Here is a 14,552-nt window from a genome sequence, read left to right on the forward strand (position 1 = left end):
CACGCCCACCCAGGAGTCTCCATACAGCCCGTTCTTCAGGCCGGGTAAGTGCAGGGTCTGCACGGAGGGAGGGGGAAAAACTAGCCTACCAGAAGTCTGGAAGTGGCCTGTTTCCAGCCTCGGGGGGGCCTCCAAAGCCCGAGGGAAGCAGCTTTCACCTTCCCGGAGGCTCGAGGAAAGCCTACAGAGCCTGGGGAGAGCAAACCTCCCTGCCGTGGTGCAGGAGGCCAACTAGGCCACACCCACCATGGCCACGTCCACCCAGCAACAGAGCAGCAAACCCGTTGCTGCCACCCCTGACCTTAGTCCTTGCTACTCTCTGAACTTTCATTATCCAAGTAGGTGACATCGTGCAAAGATTGAAAGCTAGTAACCAAGCTCAGAGAGCACCAAGGACTTCACAGGTATTTTATTTTGGCCTTGCTATGTTTCTGAGTTTCTTCAATCCTTAAGACTCTCTCCCTGGATGACTGGGCTTGGATGAGGCAAGTCTGTGTAGGCTGCAAAACTCCCAGCAAAAATGAATTTCAGACTAGCCTGCCGGAGCTGACTTCAGTTGCAACAGGCATACATAGCTTCCTTTATGTCTCCATGATTAAGCCAAACGATGTCCTTACCATCATCAGAGGACGAGGCAGGGGGTAATGAGGCTGATTCCCAATAGCTGTATCCACGTAGTAACTCATTGTTTCCAGGACACCTGCAGAAATGGAGAAAGGGGCTTGTTAAATAGTTGCCTAGAGGATCAATGTGAATCCCTAAAAGCAAAAACATCCATCTGGATTGATGGATTCCCCATTGTCAGACCTTTGAGGCGTGCCAAGGTCTACCCAACTCGGAATTGGACAATAGGGCTAAAATGGAAGCAACCTAGAACTAAGAATAAATTCCCTGACAGTTAATCAGTGGAACAACTTGGCTCCAAAAGTTGTGAATGCTCCAGCACTGGAAATTTTTAAGAAGAGATTGGACAACCATTGGTCTGAAATGCTAGAGGGCTTCCTGCCTAAGCAGGGGGTTGGACCAGAAGGCCTCTTATTCTTATTATTCTATTCTCTATATTCTGTTCTCTATATTCTATTCTATTCCATTCCATTCTATTCTAGATTCTATTCTATTCTATTTTCTATATTCTATTCTATATTGTTTTCTCTTCTATATTCTATTCTATTCTCTTCTATATTCTCTTCTATTCCATTCTATTCTAGATTCTATTCTATTCTATTTTCTATATTCTATTCTAGATTGTTTTCTATTCTAGATTCTATTCTAGATTCTATTCTATTCTAGATTCTATTCTATTCCATTCTATTCTAGATTCTATTCTCTTCTATATTCTCTTCTATATTCTCTTCTATTCTATATTTTATTCTATTCTATATTCTATTATATTCTATATTCTCTTCTATATTCTATTCTATTCTATTCTATTCTATATTCTATTCTATTCTATATTCTATTTTCTTCTATATTCTCTTCTCTTCTATATTCTCTTCTCTTCTATATTCTATTCTATTCTATATTCTATTTTGTTCTATATTCTGTTCTATTCTATTATCTCACTGCACACTGAAGCCAGTTGGAATTCTCTGTCCCTGCAAATACCAGGGTCCTGGAAATGGGAACTTTTTATCAGGAAAAAAAACCTGTTTTAATACAACTGATAAATGGTGTATATTCTTAATTGTAGAACATGTCAAATATTTTTGTTGCTGAATTAATTCTGCAATTCAATTTCTCATGCTATTTACACTTGAAGTGAGTTTGGTATAGCAGTTAAGGCATCAGGCTAGAAACTAGGAGACTGAGTTTTAATCCCACCCTCGGCATGACAGCTGGTTGACTTTGAATCTGTCTCAGATTTATCTTAGCCGGAAAAAGGCAAACCACTTCTGAAAAACCTTGCCAAGAAAACGGCAGGGACTTGTCCAGGCAGTTTCCAAGAATTGAACACAATTATTCAGAAGAATAAAACATCCAATAACATCCATTGCCTTCATCTTCAATGCAAATGGAATATTTGTTGTTAGCATTACAATTCTAATGTACTGAGAGGTGCATTTTAAAAATTTGTGAGCAATTTTCTCCATGTCATCAAAAAAAAAAATCTTCAACCAATTTTTTTTTTTTTTGGCTCATTAAGCATTGCCACCAGGGATGAAAAAAAATGTGCCAATCTTACACTGCCTCTTAAAGACGCACAATGCACAAAGTTTAGGAAAGAAAATTCATGGCATTCTCAGCAACCTCACAGCACTCCATATGCAGGGGAAGGCAAGGCATTTGAAGGTGATCTTCAGTTTTTGTTGGAAGGATTACAGAAAATGAACAACGACATGTGGAAGAGCTTGTGGACTATATTGTGCTTTGTGTTATCTTTACTCCTTTGAACTGAATTTGCAAGAGCCACTGGAGAAACTGATGCACAGATGCCCATGAATGTGTGAATTAATCCTTTAATCTGCATGGAAAATCAAGATGTGTATTGACAACAAGATTGTTCCCATACTTCAGATAGCGCTTCCAGGAATCCTCCAACTGTCTTTTCAGAAACATGTGCTAGTATATACTTTATACATACATACATACATACATACATACATACATACACACACACACACACACACACATATATATACATGTGTGTCTGTGTGTGTGTCTTTGTGTGTATGTCTCTGTTTGTACATATGTACGTGTACACCAGGGGTGGGTTTCAACCGGTTCGCGGTGGTCCCTGCGAACCGGTTGGTCGGCGAACCCGGAAGTAAGTAACTTCCGGGAACGGCGACTGGCCCACCCGCCCGCCCGCGCTCCTTACCCGGTTTTGACGAGTTCTGCGCTTCCACGCATGCGCAGGACGCATACAGCGCCTGTGCGATCCTCCAGGAGCAGCTGGAGCATCGCACAGACGCTAATACGCATGCGTGCGCCGCGCGCGTGCACGAGGACGCCGCCGGCCCCGTTCCAACCGAACCGGTTGGAACGGGGTGAGAAACCCACCCCTGGTGTACACACACACACACACACACATATATATATAGATATATCACATTTTCCCCTAATTTCCCAGACATTTAGGAACTTGGAGAAGAGGACATTAATTGTTTAGATCTTCCCCCTGTTTTAATCTTTATTGATGTTGTTGCTTTTGTTTTTATTAGGTGTGGCTGATGGTTTTATTAGTTTCTATATGCTCTGTTCCTTTAATTGCTTGGATTATATTCTTTTCATATAGTCTTTTCACTGATTACCCTATCGAGACAACTTTGGTTATTAGCCATTCTTTAAACAGAGTGGACAAATAAAGTTGTATTGTTATATTTGTCCCATCTATTTCTCACCCAAAACAGGACTAGATTAGTTCATAGTATTTCAGACAATCAATTTGTAAGTCATTCATTGACTCTGCTATTTCTCAAGCTCCATAATGTTATTAAATTGCCTATTGCCTCCAACAGTAAAATAGGCTGTATATAAATTTAACAAATACATTACGGAAAGAAGGGTTTTTCCTAATCTTCTGTTATAGAAATGAATCGAAAATGAATATCTGATTGATCTCACAAAGGTAAGCATTCTTTTCATTAATCATATAACCAGGGCTCTCAAGGTGATCATGAAGGCAGGAATCCAACTAACATATTTAACAGATTTAACAACAGATTAACAGAGTTGGAAGGGATCTTGTAGTTCATCTAGTCCAACCCTCCGCTCAAGCAGGAACCCTACACCATTTCTGATACATGGCAGTCCAATCTCTTCTTGAAAGCCTCCGGTGATGAAGCTCCCACAACTTCCAAAGGGAACTTCTGTTCCATTGGTTGGTTGTTCTCACTGTCAGAAAGTTCCTCCTTATTTCTAGGTTGAATCTCTCCTCGATCAGTTTCCATCTATTATTCTTTGTCTGGCCTTCAGGTGCTTTGGAGAATAGCTTGACCCCCTCCTCTCTGTGGCAGCCCCTCAAATATTGGAAGACTGCTATCATGTCTCTCCTGGTCCTTCTCTTCACTAGAGTAGCCATGCCCAGTTCCTGTAACCCTTCTTCATATGTTTTAGTCTCCAGTCCCCTAATCATCCTGGTTGCTTTTCTCTGCATTCTTTATAGAGTCTCAACATCTTTTTTTGTAGTGTGGTGACCAAAACTGGATGCAGTACTCTAGGTGTGGTTTTACTAGGGCTTTATAGAGTGGTATTAGTCCCTCACTTGGTCTTGAATTTATCCCTCCATTAATGCAACTAGTCATAAGACTGCTGACAATAAAATCATAGCACATGTTTACACTGAAACTGTTTACAAAGATTGATCCTTGTAGCTATCTGGTCCTCTGATAATTTCAACCTGGCTAAGTCACACTACAAACAGAGGGTTTGAATAGCATTGCAGATGGTTCTACAAGCTTAAACTATCCTACTGGGCATTATTTATGAATATATTAATATATTTTCATCATTTCAACTTATATACCATATCTAAGATGCTTTACTTGGGAGAAAACAGGAGTGGGTTAGGGTGGGGCTTTTGTCTTGAAAAACTGAAACCATGAAGAGAAGGAAGAAGTTCAAGGGTGAAGCCAAGGGTAATTTATTATCATTATTACAAATGTTTACAGAGATTCTTTCAGCTGCTTGGGATACGAAGCAGCTGGCAGAAGAGTAAGTGCCAGCATCCCTTAAAATAAATTGGAAGCAATATTCCTCCTACCAGGAAAAGGGTGGGGGGAAGTGGTCATCTAAATTAAGGGCCTGAGACTCCTCTGATATGGGTTAAATGGTTGAAGTTCCTGTCATTGAGAATGAAACCACAAAAACGTGGAACAATAGGCCACGGAAAACGGAAATCACAAATTGAAAGGCTCGGATATTTTAACTGAAGCATTTTGTCGTTGGCCCATCCACTATCTTTAATTCATGCATGTATATATCTCTCATACACCCCGTGGCTTCAAGTTCAAGAGCAGACATACAGATAGTCCTTGATTATTTAGTCCTGCAATACTGCCTTCTAACCACTGTGCCACCACGGCTCTCAATAAGGATGTTATGAACATCGATGAAGTTTAGAAAGTTTAGAAGTTTAGAGAGAAGGAGAGATGAAAGGAGGGAAGGAAGGAGGGAAGGAGAGAAGAAAGCAGGGAAGGTAGGAGGGAAGGAAGGAAGAGGAAGTAGGATTGTTGTAAGATAAAATGGGTTTATGGGATGGTAAGAAAGCAATTTCAAGTATATTGTCAACTGTAGGGGAGAAAAATTGTTACAAATACATATTATTAATAACAGTTATGAGATCATATAATTGTGAATGTATATATGAGAAATAAAAAATTTAAAAAAAAAGAAGTTTAGAAACTTGTCAAAATTCCAAATTGAAGGGAGAATATCTGAAGTCTCTGCAAAATTGATCCAATTGCAAATAATAAATTAATAAACTAAATTATGAGTAACAGGTCTGCTGTGTTGATACACTTTCTGAAACAATGGATGGTTTTGTTTGGGAAATCCAGTCTGCACCCCCACAAAAAAGGTTCCCTGTTTGACTCACAACAAGTCTAGTTCACACCTGGCGTGCAAGATAGTGGCGGGTTGCCAATTTTTTTTACTACCGGTTCAGGGGCACTCCTGTGCGTGACACTTCTGCGCATCTGGGCGGAGCCTCCCACCGCGGCTACTACCAGTTCGCCTGATCTGGGCCGAACCAGGAGCAACACACCTCTGATGCAAGAGCCATACACCCTTCAGAGCCGAGGTGGCGCAGTGGTTAGAGTGCAGTACTGCAGGCCACTTCAGCTGACTGTTATCTGCAGTTCAGCGGTTCTAATCTCACCGGCTCAAGGTTGACTCAGCCTTCCATCCTTCCGAGGTGGATGAAATGAGGACCCAGACTGTGGGGGCAATATGCTGACTCTGTAAACCGCTTAGAGAGGGCTGAAAGCCCTATGAAGCGGTATATAAGTCTAACTGCTATTGCTATTGCTATTTACAACTTGAGCTTCACACCACACCACAGAAGTGTCAGATTCGGAAGATCTGGTGAGGCTGAGCACTGCTCATTCTGAAACCTTTGCTGATTGTCGGTCAGACAGGAGACAAGAATAGCCAAACGGGGTGCACTACTACCACTATTTCTAATTGGTAGACATGGTGAATCATAACGAGATAGCTAAACACAATTTGTGGCCAGTTGGCCCATGCCCCCTTCTGCATATTCCCTCTCTAAAACTGTTATTTGCATGGTTCTTTACGTGACCCATCAAATGCGTGCACGACAAAAGTGCGGCGACAAAACCGTGGCGAGAAAACTGTGATGTCGAAAGCGCTCCCACAAAAGAGCGCTGACAAAACCGTGCCCACAAAAGCGCGATTAGGGTTAAGGTAAGGGTTAGGGTTAGGGTTAGGGTTAGGGTTAGGGTTAGGGTTAGGGTTAGGGTTAGGGTTAGGGTTAGGGTTAGGGTTAGGGTTAGGGTTAGGGTTAGGGTTAGGGTTAGGGTTATTACATTGTTTTCGCGTTGTTTGTTGATGGCGCGCTTTCGTCAGCACGCATTTATCGGCGCCCTTCTCTGGGCGCGATATCGACCTCGCGGTTTTGTCACCGCGGTTTTGTCGGGCGCGCATTTGTCAGTGAACCGGTTCTTTAACACTTTCCATTGAAACTGAACTCTAGAGCCCTATCTACCATTTTAGTAAATTCTGCAGGGTTTTTGTTATTGTTCTTGTTGTTGTTGTTTTCTAAGAATCGCAGCATTATCTGCAATTATGATATCATACTGATTTAGGGCAGGGCTCAAAACCTTGGCAAGTTTAAGACTTATGGACTTCAACTCCCAGAATTCCCCAGTCCGCTGGCTGCAGAATTCTGCAAATTGAAGTCCACAAGTCTTAAACTTGACAAGGTTGGACATCCCTCATTTAGGGTATTCAATTAAAAACAGAGCAATCAATGTTTAAGCCCACCATGAGTCATAGACGTTATCTCTCTCAGTTGTGCCTACCTACAGGAACCTTCACCCAGGCAAAAGGGCTGAAACATTTTTAAGTCCCAAACAATGAGGTCACATTCAGAAGTAGCTCCCTGATTCATGGAGTATCAGAGTTTGGAGTGTAAGAAGTTAGCAAACCCCACCCCCCTCCTAGAAAAATGAAATATCCTGGGAAATATTGAAAAGGCAAAATATTATATTTTCCTGGATGAGAAATGGAGAAACGTGTTTTTAGGGAGGACTCACTCTTTATAGACCACACCTTTGTCAATGGGCCATTAAAAGACCTGGGCCAGTCTATTCTACATAACAAAGATCCTCACGCTTCAGGTCCAGGGTGATGGGATTAAGACATGACAGGGCACCTGGGAAGAAACCATGCTCAACCAAGCTTGGGACTCAAAAGACACACAACCTACTACGGTAGCTAAGACACCCCACCCCTGGGAGTCTGACAACCAATCAGAATACATTTCTTACACAGGAACAGGAAACAGAGAGATGGGGCCAAACAGAATGTATAGAAAACCTCAGGAACTCTCAGCAAGACCCTTTTCCCCCTCTTTTCTCTTCTTCACACAACATCTGGAAGCATGTGATCACCTTTTTCCCCAGGACCTCAAACCATGTGGTCCTGTCCACCATTAAAACCATCTTTCCAAGCAGCCTCCATGTTTCCAGTGTCTTTTCCCCCCACTTGGAACTGAACCCAGAAGGACATTTCTTCCAACAGGAGAAACTATGGCACTATCAGGGTTGAAACATACTTTTATTGTAGCCAAACTCAATAAAAAAATTGCCTTAGCCTTCCTGTGCCATTGACTTCCTGGTTTGGTCTCCCTAAACAAAACTGAAGCTATTTCGTAAGTTAAGCTTAGATACAGGAATGAGATATATGCCACATTGGCTCCCGGAGAAATTTTTGAGATAAAATCTAGCAAGGAATAAATGAATGGGCGATTAAAAATGTTTCACCGAGCAAATACTGGTGGCTTTGGAAAAGTAACCATAGCTGAGGACCAAGTCATGATTTTTTTTTAATTTAAAAGAAACACTTTTAACTGCACCAAAATAATTTTGCAAATCCTTACGCATAGTACTACACAGGAAAAGGTACACATAGGAAAGCTATGGCAAATCTAGAGAGCACACTAAAAAGCAGAGACATCACCCTGCCAACAAAAGTGGGTATAGTCAAGGCTATGGTTTTCCCAGTTGCAATGGATGGCTGTAAAAGTTGGATCATAAGGAAGGCTGAGCACCAAAGGATTGAGGCCTTTGAGCGATGGTGCTGGAGAAAACTCCTGCGAGTCCCTTGGACTGCAAGGTGATCAAACCGGTCAGTCCTAGAGGAGATCAACCCTGACTGCTCTTTAGAAGGCCAGATCCTGAAGAGGAAACTCAAAGACTTTGGCCACCTAATGAGAAGGAAGGACTCCCTGGAGAAGAGCCTCATGCTGGGAACGATGGAGGGCAGAAGAAGAAGGGGACGACAGAGAATGAGGTGGCTGGATGGAGTCACCGAAGCAGTAGGTGTGAGCATAAATGGACTCCAGGGGATGGTAGAGGACAGGAAAGCCTGGAGGAACGTTGACCATGGGATCATGATGGGTCAGATACGACTTTGCAACTAACACCACCACATAGGACAGTGCGTGCCTACAAACACTATCTAATTTTAAAAAGTTAAGATAGAGTGCCTTTATTCCCAACTTCTGATCCTATTTTTACAGGTAGGAATACCAAGGACAATTGTTTTCAGACTTCAGCTTGAAGCACCAAGGGGAAAAAACGAACCAGCAATCTCTTGATTCTCATACCAGTTCCTGCTAAGCATCCTAAAACTGGAATATAAGTTTTGTCTTCCTTTATGATGGCATATTCTATGTTCTTTGTTCAATATCTCTAGCCATCCATGCAGTTTTTCCAGCCCCATTAATTTGGTGTGGATTTTTAAAGACCTCACCAGGCCTGAGGAAAGGAGTTGCAGCCAGTACATTGTTCCAGGGCCCATAAAATTCAAAGGGGCAGGAACAGGAAAAACTTAATTTTTCTTTTTTACAAAACAAAATTTTTAAAAAGAAAAACAATATTGAATATATACTTCACACTCTATACTTTGTTTGTATGGCCTTGCAGCCTCGTTTGACACCACCTTTATGAATCTGAAACTCAGTGAAGAGTTATTTATGTCATTTATTGAATTTTAATTTTATTACTTATTTATTTAAGTTTGCAAGTTTAGCTTCATTCCGTGTACGAATATATTTTACGTTTCAGTTCAGCTTGTGAATGGTGATGAAATGTCATCTCAAAAATCTGGAGCCCCAAAACGCTGTACGTTGTAAATGATGACAATTATGACATTTCCCTTATGCCTGGCCTCATGACACAGAGGTTTTCCACCAACCTGCACCCAGAGCACACAAAAGCAAGAAGCAGCTGCCACTGAGGAATATTGGTCACCTCCGAACAAAGAGAGCCAAATTTCACAGACCACCAAAAATACAAAAAATGATCCAACTAAAAGATAGGGGAGAGGAAAAGAAAAAGAAAGAAAGAAAGAAGGAAGGAAGGAAGGAAGGAAGGAAAGAAAGAAAAAGAAAGAAAGAAAGAAAGAAAGAAAGAAAGAAAGAAAGAAAGAAAGGCCACAGAATTGGCATCAAACTCACACTTGTCCCAATCCTCCCACCACACTCATATATTTTATTATCTCTCTATATATATTTATCACACATGCAGGCGCACACACACAGACTGTGCAAAAAATCCTGGTAGAACCAGAACATGAGAAAGAAAGGGAGAGAGAGAGAAATCAAAAGTTAGCCCCAACCATCCCCCTCCCACCCATGTGTAGAGGTGTCCATGTGTAGAGGTGAGGGGGCCCCCTGCTAGTTTTGTTCCAGCATTTAATCATCCTCTCAGTGGCCCTGGACCCCTCACCCTTCACTTTGGACACTAGATAGCATGGCTTGCCTGCACTATAAAAGAAAGGCTGATTCTCTTCAAAGAGAAGTAGCGGGTCTCTTTCTGTCTATAAAATCTCACATCCTGTCTTTGATAAGGGAGACGCAAGGCTCACGGAGGCATCATTAGATATGGATAACATCACAATCAGCAGCATGGTAGGGACAGTTGGTAAACTGTCAAGAGGTGAGGTCAACTGAAGGGCACCCATAACTGCTAAGTTGGCTGGACGGTTAGATCTGGATGAGTCTTAAAGCCGCAGAAGACAAGCCCAGACTCAACCTGGTGTATATGAAAATGTGAACAAACTCATTAATTTTATTGTATCTGATTGCACGGAAGACTCGGGGAGAAAGGAGGAGACCCAAATGCTGATAGAAAAGTCAATCTCTAACCAGTCTACTTTTCTGAAGCTACAGTTCAAAAGCAGAAGAACGCCAAAAAATGTGTCTTTTGAATGAAATTATTCACCAACTCGTGGTTGGAAATTTAGAATTTTGACTGTGCCCATTAAATAGATACAAGCAACAGAGGGAAGGCGAGGGGAATTTACTCATTGCAAGGAGAAGGAATAAGGTTCGATGGAAAGGCAATTGAACATCCTTCCATCTCACCTTTCCCCTCTCCTGTTGCAATGCAAGCACATGGCGTGATGACATCCCGATATTCTTCCTCTGATCCCTACTTCGTATCATGTGCTGTGCTTGGGGGGGGGAGGGAACAAGCACAAGAGAGGACAACTATTTGATTGAGAGGGAAAGGAAATTAAAGAGAAGAAGCTGTGGTAGAATAGTTAACGGAGCCATCCTTAATCTGTGGCCCTCCCAAGGAATTAAAAGTGACATGTGCCGAAATGGATAAACTAACTAAAGAAATACAGGGAAAGGAAGAATCAGAATTCTACCAGATATGGGGAAAATGGTATAGGTGGATAGAGGAAAGAAACAAAAATCAATGAAAGAATATAACAACACTTAAAAATAATAGTTATGAGTAAAATAAGAAGGTTAAGAATGGTGAAATCTAAATGAAATACAATAGAAGGGGAAATAATATAAGGTGAGCGGTATCGATTGATGATTGCTAATATAAAAAACAGGAAGTTTCTTTTCGCACTGTATTGTATAAATGTGGTGTACGTCTAATTTGTGTGTGTGTGTGTGTTTTACATGTTTGTTAATAAAAATCTTTTTTAAAAAGTGACATGTTGGCTGAGGATGATGGAAGATATAGTTCAACACTTCTGGAACTCAGCAGGTTGAAGAAAAGCTAAGTTTTGGGTTTTGGACTTCAATCTTGCAAAGCACCATGAGACTCATTAAGTGATTTTACCCACACCCAAGCACTGTCAGCTAAACTATCAGCCTCAACCAAGAAACCTTCAGAGGACAATGGGCACCACAATAATCAGATAATTTACTAAGACTTTGCTGTTGGTGCAGCAGGAAGACTTGGAAAGTTTTCTTTTGGTTATGCAGAATTCAAATCCGCAAGGGCCAGGCCTTCCCCAAAAGTCAAGAGAAAGTTAACACTGTTAATACCTGAGCTGGTGAATAGGATTTAGAATAGAATAATTCTAGTTGGAAGGGACCTTGGAGGTCTTCTAGTCCAACCCCCCTGCTGAGGCAGGAAACCCTACACCACTTCAGACAAATAGTTATCTAATCTCTGCTTTAAAATTATCAGTGTTGAAGCTTTCACAACTTCTGGAGGCAAGTTGTCCCACTGATTAATTGTTCTAACTGTCAGGAAATTTCTCCTTAGTTCTAAGTTGCTTCTCTCCTTGGTTAGTTTCCACCCATTGCTTCTTGTCCTGCCCTCAAGGGCTTTGGAGAATAGCTTGACTCCCTCTTCTTTGGGGCAGCCCCTGAGATATTGGAACACTGCTATCATGTCTCCCCTAGTCCTTCTTTTCATCAGACGAGACATACCCAGTTCCTGCAGCCATTCTTCATGTTTTAGCCTCCAATCCCCTAATCCTCTTTGTTGCTCTTCTCTGCACTCTTTCTAGAGTCTCCATACCTTTTTTAACATCATGGCGACCCAAACAGTGTGGCCTTACCAAAGCATTATAAAGTGGTATTAACATTCACGTGATCTTGATTCTATCCCTCTGTTAATGCAGCCTAGAACGGTGTTGGCTTTTGTGGCAGCTGCTGCACATGGCTATCTCATATTTAAATGTCCATCAGCCCAAGTTTAATTACCCATAAGCAATCTGTGTGCAACACCCCATAGGAAGGGAGGGTGACACTGTTCAGAGCATAAAGGCTTTAGAATCTTTAAACCAGAAAATATCTCTTTGCGTAGGGATATTCCAAGCAATTCAAGGCATTGGTGTAGCCCAGATTCCCAGATGTTTTTAAAAACCTGGGTGGGCCAACACAATACTTCAGTGAGGAACTCATTAAGCTAGTGAAAGCTTTAAAAAAAAAAACAGGCATCTTAGCCCAGGCATATGTGTACATTTGATAGCAGAAATCCCATTCTCCCCTGCTCCTCTCATGCTTGAAGAATCAACCATTATGGGCTCTGTATTTCCTGCTTCAGCAGTACAGGACAATTTTACTCACAAACACACAACTAGGGTTCTGAATATATCAATGCAATTCAGAATACAGTTGGAAGGGACCTTGTGGTCTTCTAGTCCAATGCCCTGCTCAAGGAGAAGACCCTATATACCATTCCGGATAAATGGTTGTCCATCTTTTAAAAACCTCCAGTGATGAAGCACCCACAGTTTCTGGTGGCGTGTTGTTCCACTGGTTGATTATTCTCACTATTAGGAAGTTTCTCCTTCATTCCAAGTTGCTTCTCTCCTTGATTAGTAGCCAATATCAGTGTCACTATCTCACAAATCCCTTTGGACAACTAACATCTGAGAACTTGAGGACTAGCCACATGCCGCCTCCTTCGATTACACAATACTACAAAAAGCTAAAACCCCTAACAAAATTTCCCACTGATATCAGGGCTTCCCAGAAGAATTAGTTACAAGTTACACAAAGGGCATGGCTCTCCAGGCTTAATGAATGTCCCAACCGTTTCTCGTAAATAACAATAGCAGGGGGGGGGGAAAGTTCTCATTGATATCACTTTCATTTAATTAAAAATAATTTCCTGTCATTTCTGCAAGAGAGAGAGAGAGAAAGAGAGAGAGACGCTGAATACTGCATGCCATTTTTAAGCCTTAGTCACACATCATTCTTATATTCAGAGCCACACAACATTGGCAAGTACCCCGTTTGGGTTTTGAAATACTTGCTATTCTTTGCTCATTTTTGTTGTTCGGAAATGAAAATTCTGCTAAGTAAATCTTCCAGTAGGGAAGAAATGGTAAGCAATGAAGAAGGCAGAGAAAAGTGGGAAGGAATCACGCCCTCTAAAAACCTAAAGTTTCTTACTGTCCCTAAAAGCCTGTCCTTTTATCCCAAATCCTAAAGTTCTGTATCTTAAAGCTTTGCACAAAAATAAATAAATATACATACCGGCAACTCTAACTTAGATATCTGCCAGAAGATCCATTGCTAATCTCTTGTTCTAATATTGGAAGCATGCTATTTATATTTAAACAATGCCACTGAGTGTCTAACTTCTATCCCTCCTGGGTTTTTCCCCCAATCCACAAAGTATCTCCAGTAGGAGTCTAAAAGTTGCATTGCTTCTGATTAAAACGTAGCCTTATGATCTGCATTCTTATTATTTACAGTTATCTGTCTTTCATTTTCCTCCCAGTACTAAGGAAACTAATTAGCAAGGCGAGCAGCAAGTCATGAGTTATACAGAGCATCTACCCATCTCGAGAAATGAAATAAGATTTGCCCAACAGTAAAATGCTCCTAGAAAAAGAAGAACCGTTGACTTGCCTGAGAAGCTGGAAGAGAAAGGAAGAGTTATCCCGCTGTCCACAAGCTGCTCCTTCCGCGCTTGGCTAAAGACTCCCGTCAAATACCTGGTGGATTCCTCTTTACTGAATCTAGAGAGAGGATGGAAATACCATAATGTTTCTAATAGTGGCCCACTCTTCAAATCACCGGAGGGGTGGGGTCATTAAAAACGTCAAAGGGCAGCTGGAAAACGGCCGCCTCTTTCCCTTCTGACAGAGCACACCAGCCTAGCGATAGCCCAGCAAGGAAATTTGGCCACGTGCCATTTGCAAAATTTAAGTATAGGAACTAAAAGCTGAGCCAAATGAATGCCTCTTCCCCATACAACATCCTGGGGGGGGGGGGGGGGGGTGTTGTTTTGTTTGATTTCCATTTGTTTGCAGGATCACTACCAATTCAAAATTCTTTTTAACAGTTTGCCTCCACTGGGAGTTACACCTTGAGGGTGAAATGGATCAGAATTGTGGTTTTGAAGCTGCGCTAAAAGTTTTTTAAAGAGTTAAGGATGCAGAAAAGGTGGACATCTCTTAAGAATGTAGGCAAATTGTTTTTTTTTTTTTTAAGATCATTGGATATTTCAGGTGCCTGATAGCAGCTGCTGCTTTGGCCTTCTTAAAGTTGGGGAACTTCTAAGAAGTAAAGACACATTCAAAGTCTATCTGAATATCAGCTAGAATGGAATAACAGAGTTGGAAGGGATCTTGGAAGTCTTCTAGTCTAACCCCCT

General features: G+C 41.5%; 1 protein-coding gene across 1 annotated transcript in view; it reads right to left on the reverse strand.

The window, feature by feature from the left end:
• Positions 1-13,908, reverse strand: part of ETS1 (ETS proto-oncogene 1, transcription factor) — a 121,297-nt gene extending 107,389 nt beyond the window's left edge. Inside the window, exons 1-2 of the mRNA XM_032230109.1 lie at positions 13,805-13,908; positions 618-700 (exon numbers count right to left, since the gene is read on the reverse strand). Coding sequence (XP_032086000.1) covers positions 618-686 — 69 coding nt within the window. The 5' untranslated portion in view covers positions 687-700; positions 13,805-13,908. The remainder of the gene's footprint in view (positions 1-617; positions 701-13,804) is intronic.
• Positions 13,909-14,552: the final 644 nt, after the last annotated feature.

This window comes from Thamnophis elegans, chromosome 13 (assembly GCF_009769535.1).
Source record: "Thamnophis elegans isolate rThaEle1 chromosome 13, rThaEle1.pri, whole genome shotgun sequence".
Taxonomy (NCBI): domain Eukaryota; kingdom Metazoa; phylum Chordata; class Lepidosauria; order Squamata; family Colubridae; genus Thamnophis; species Thamnophis elegans.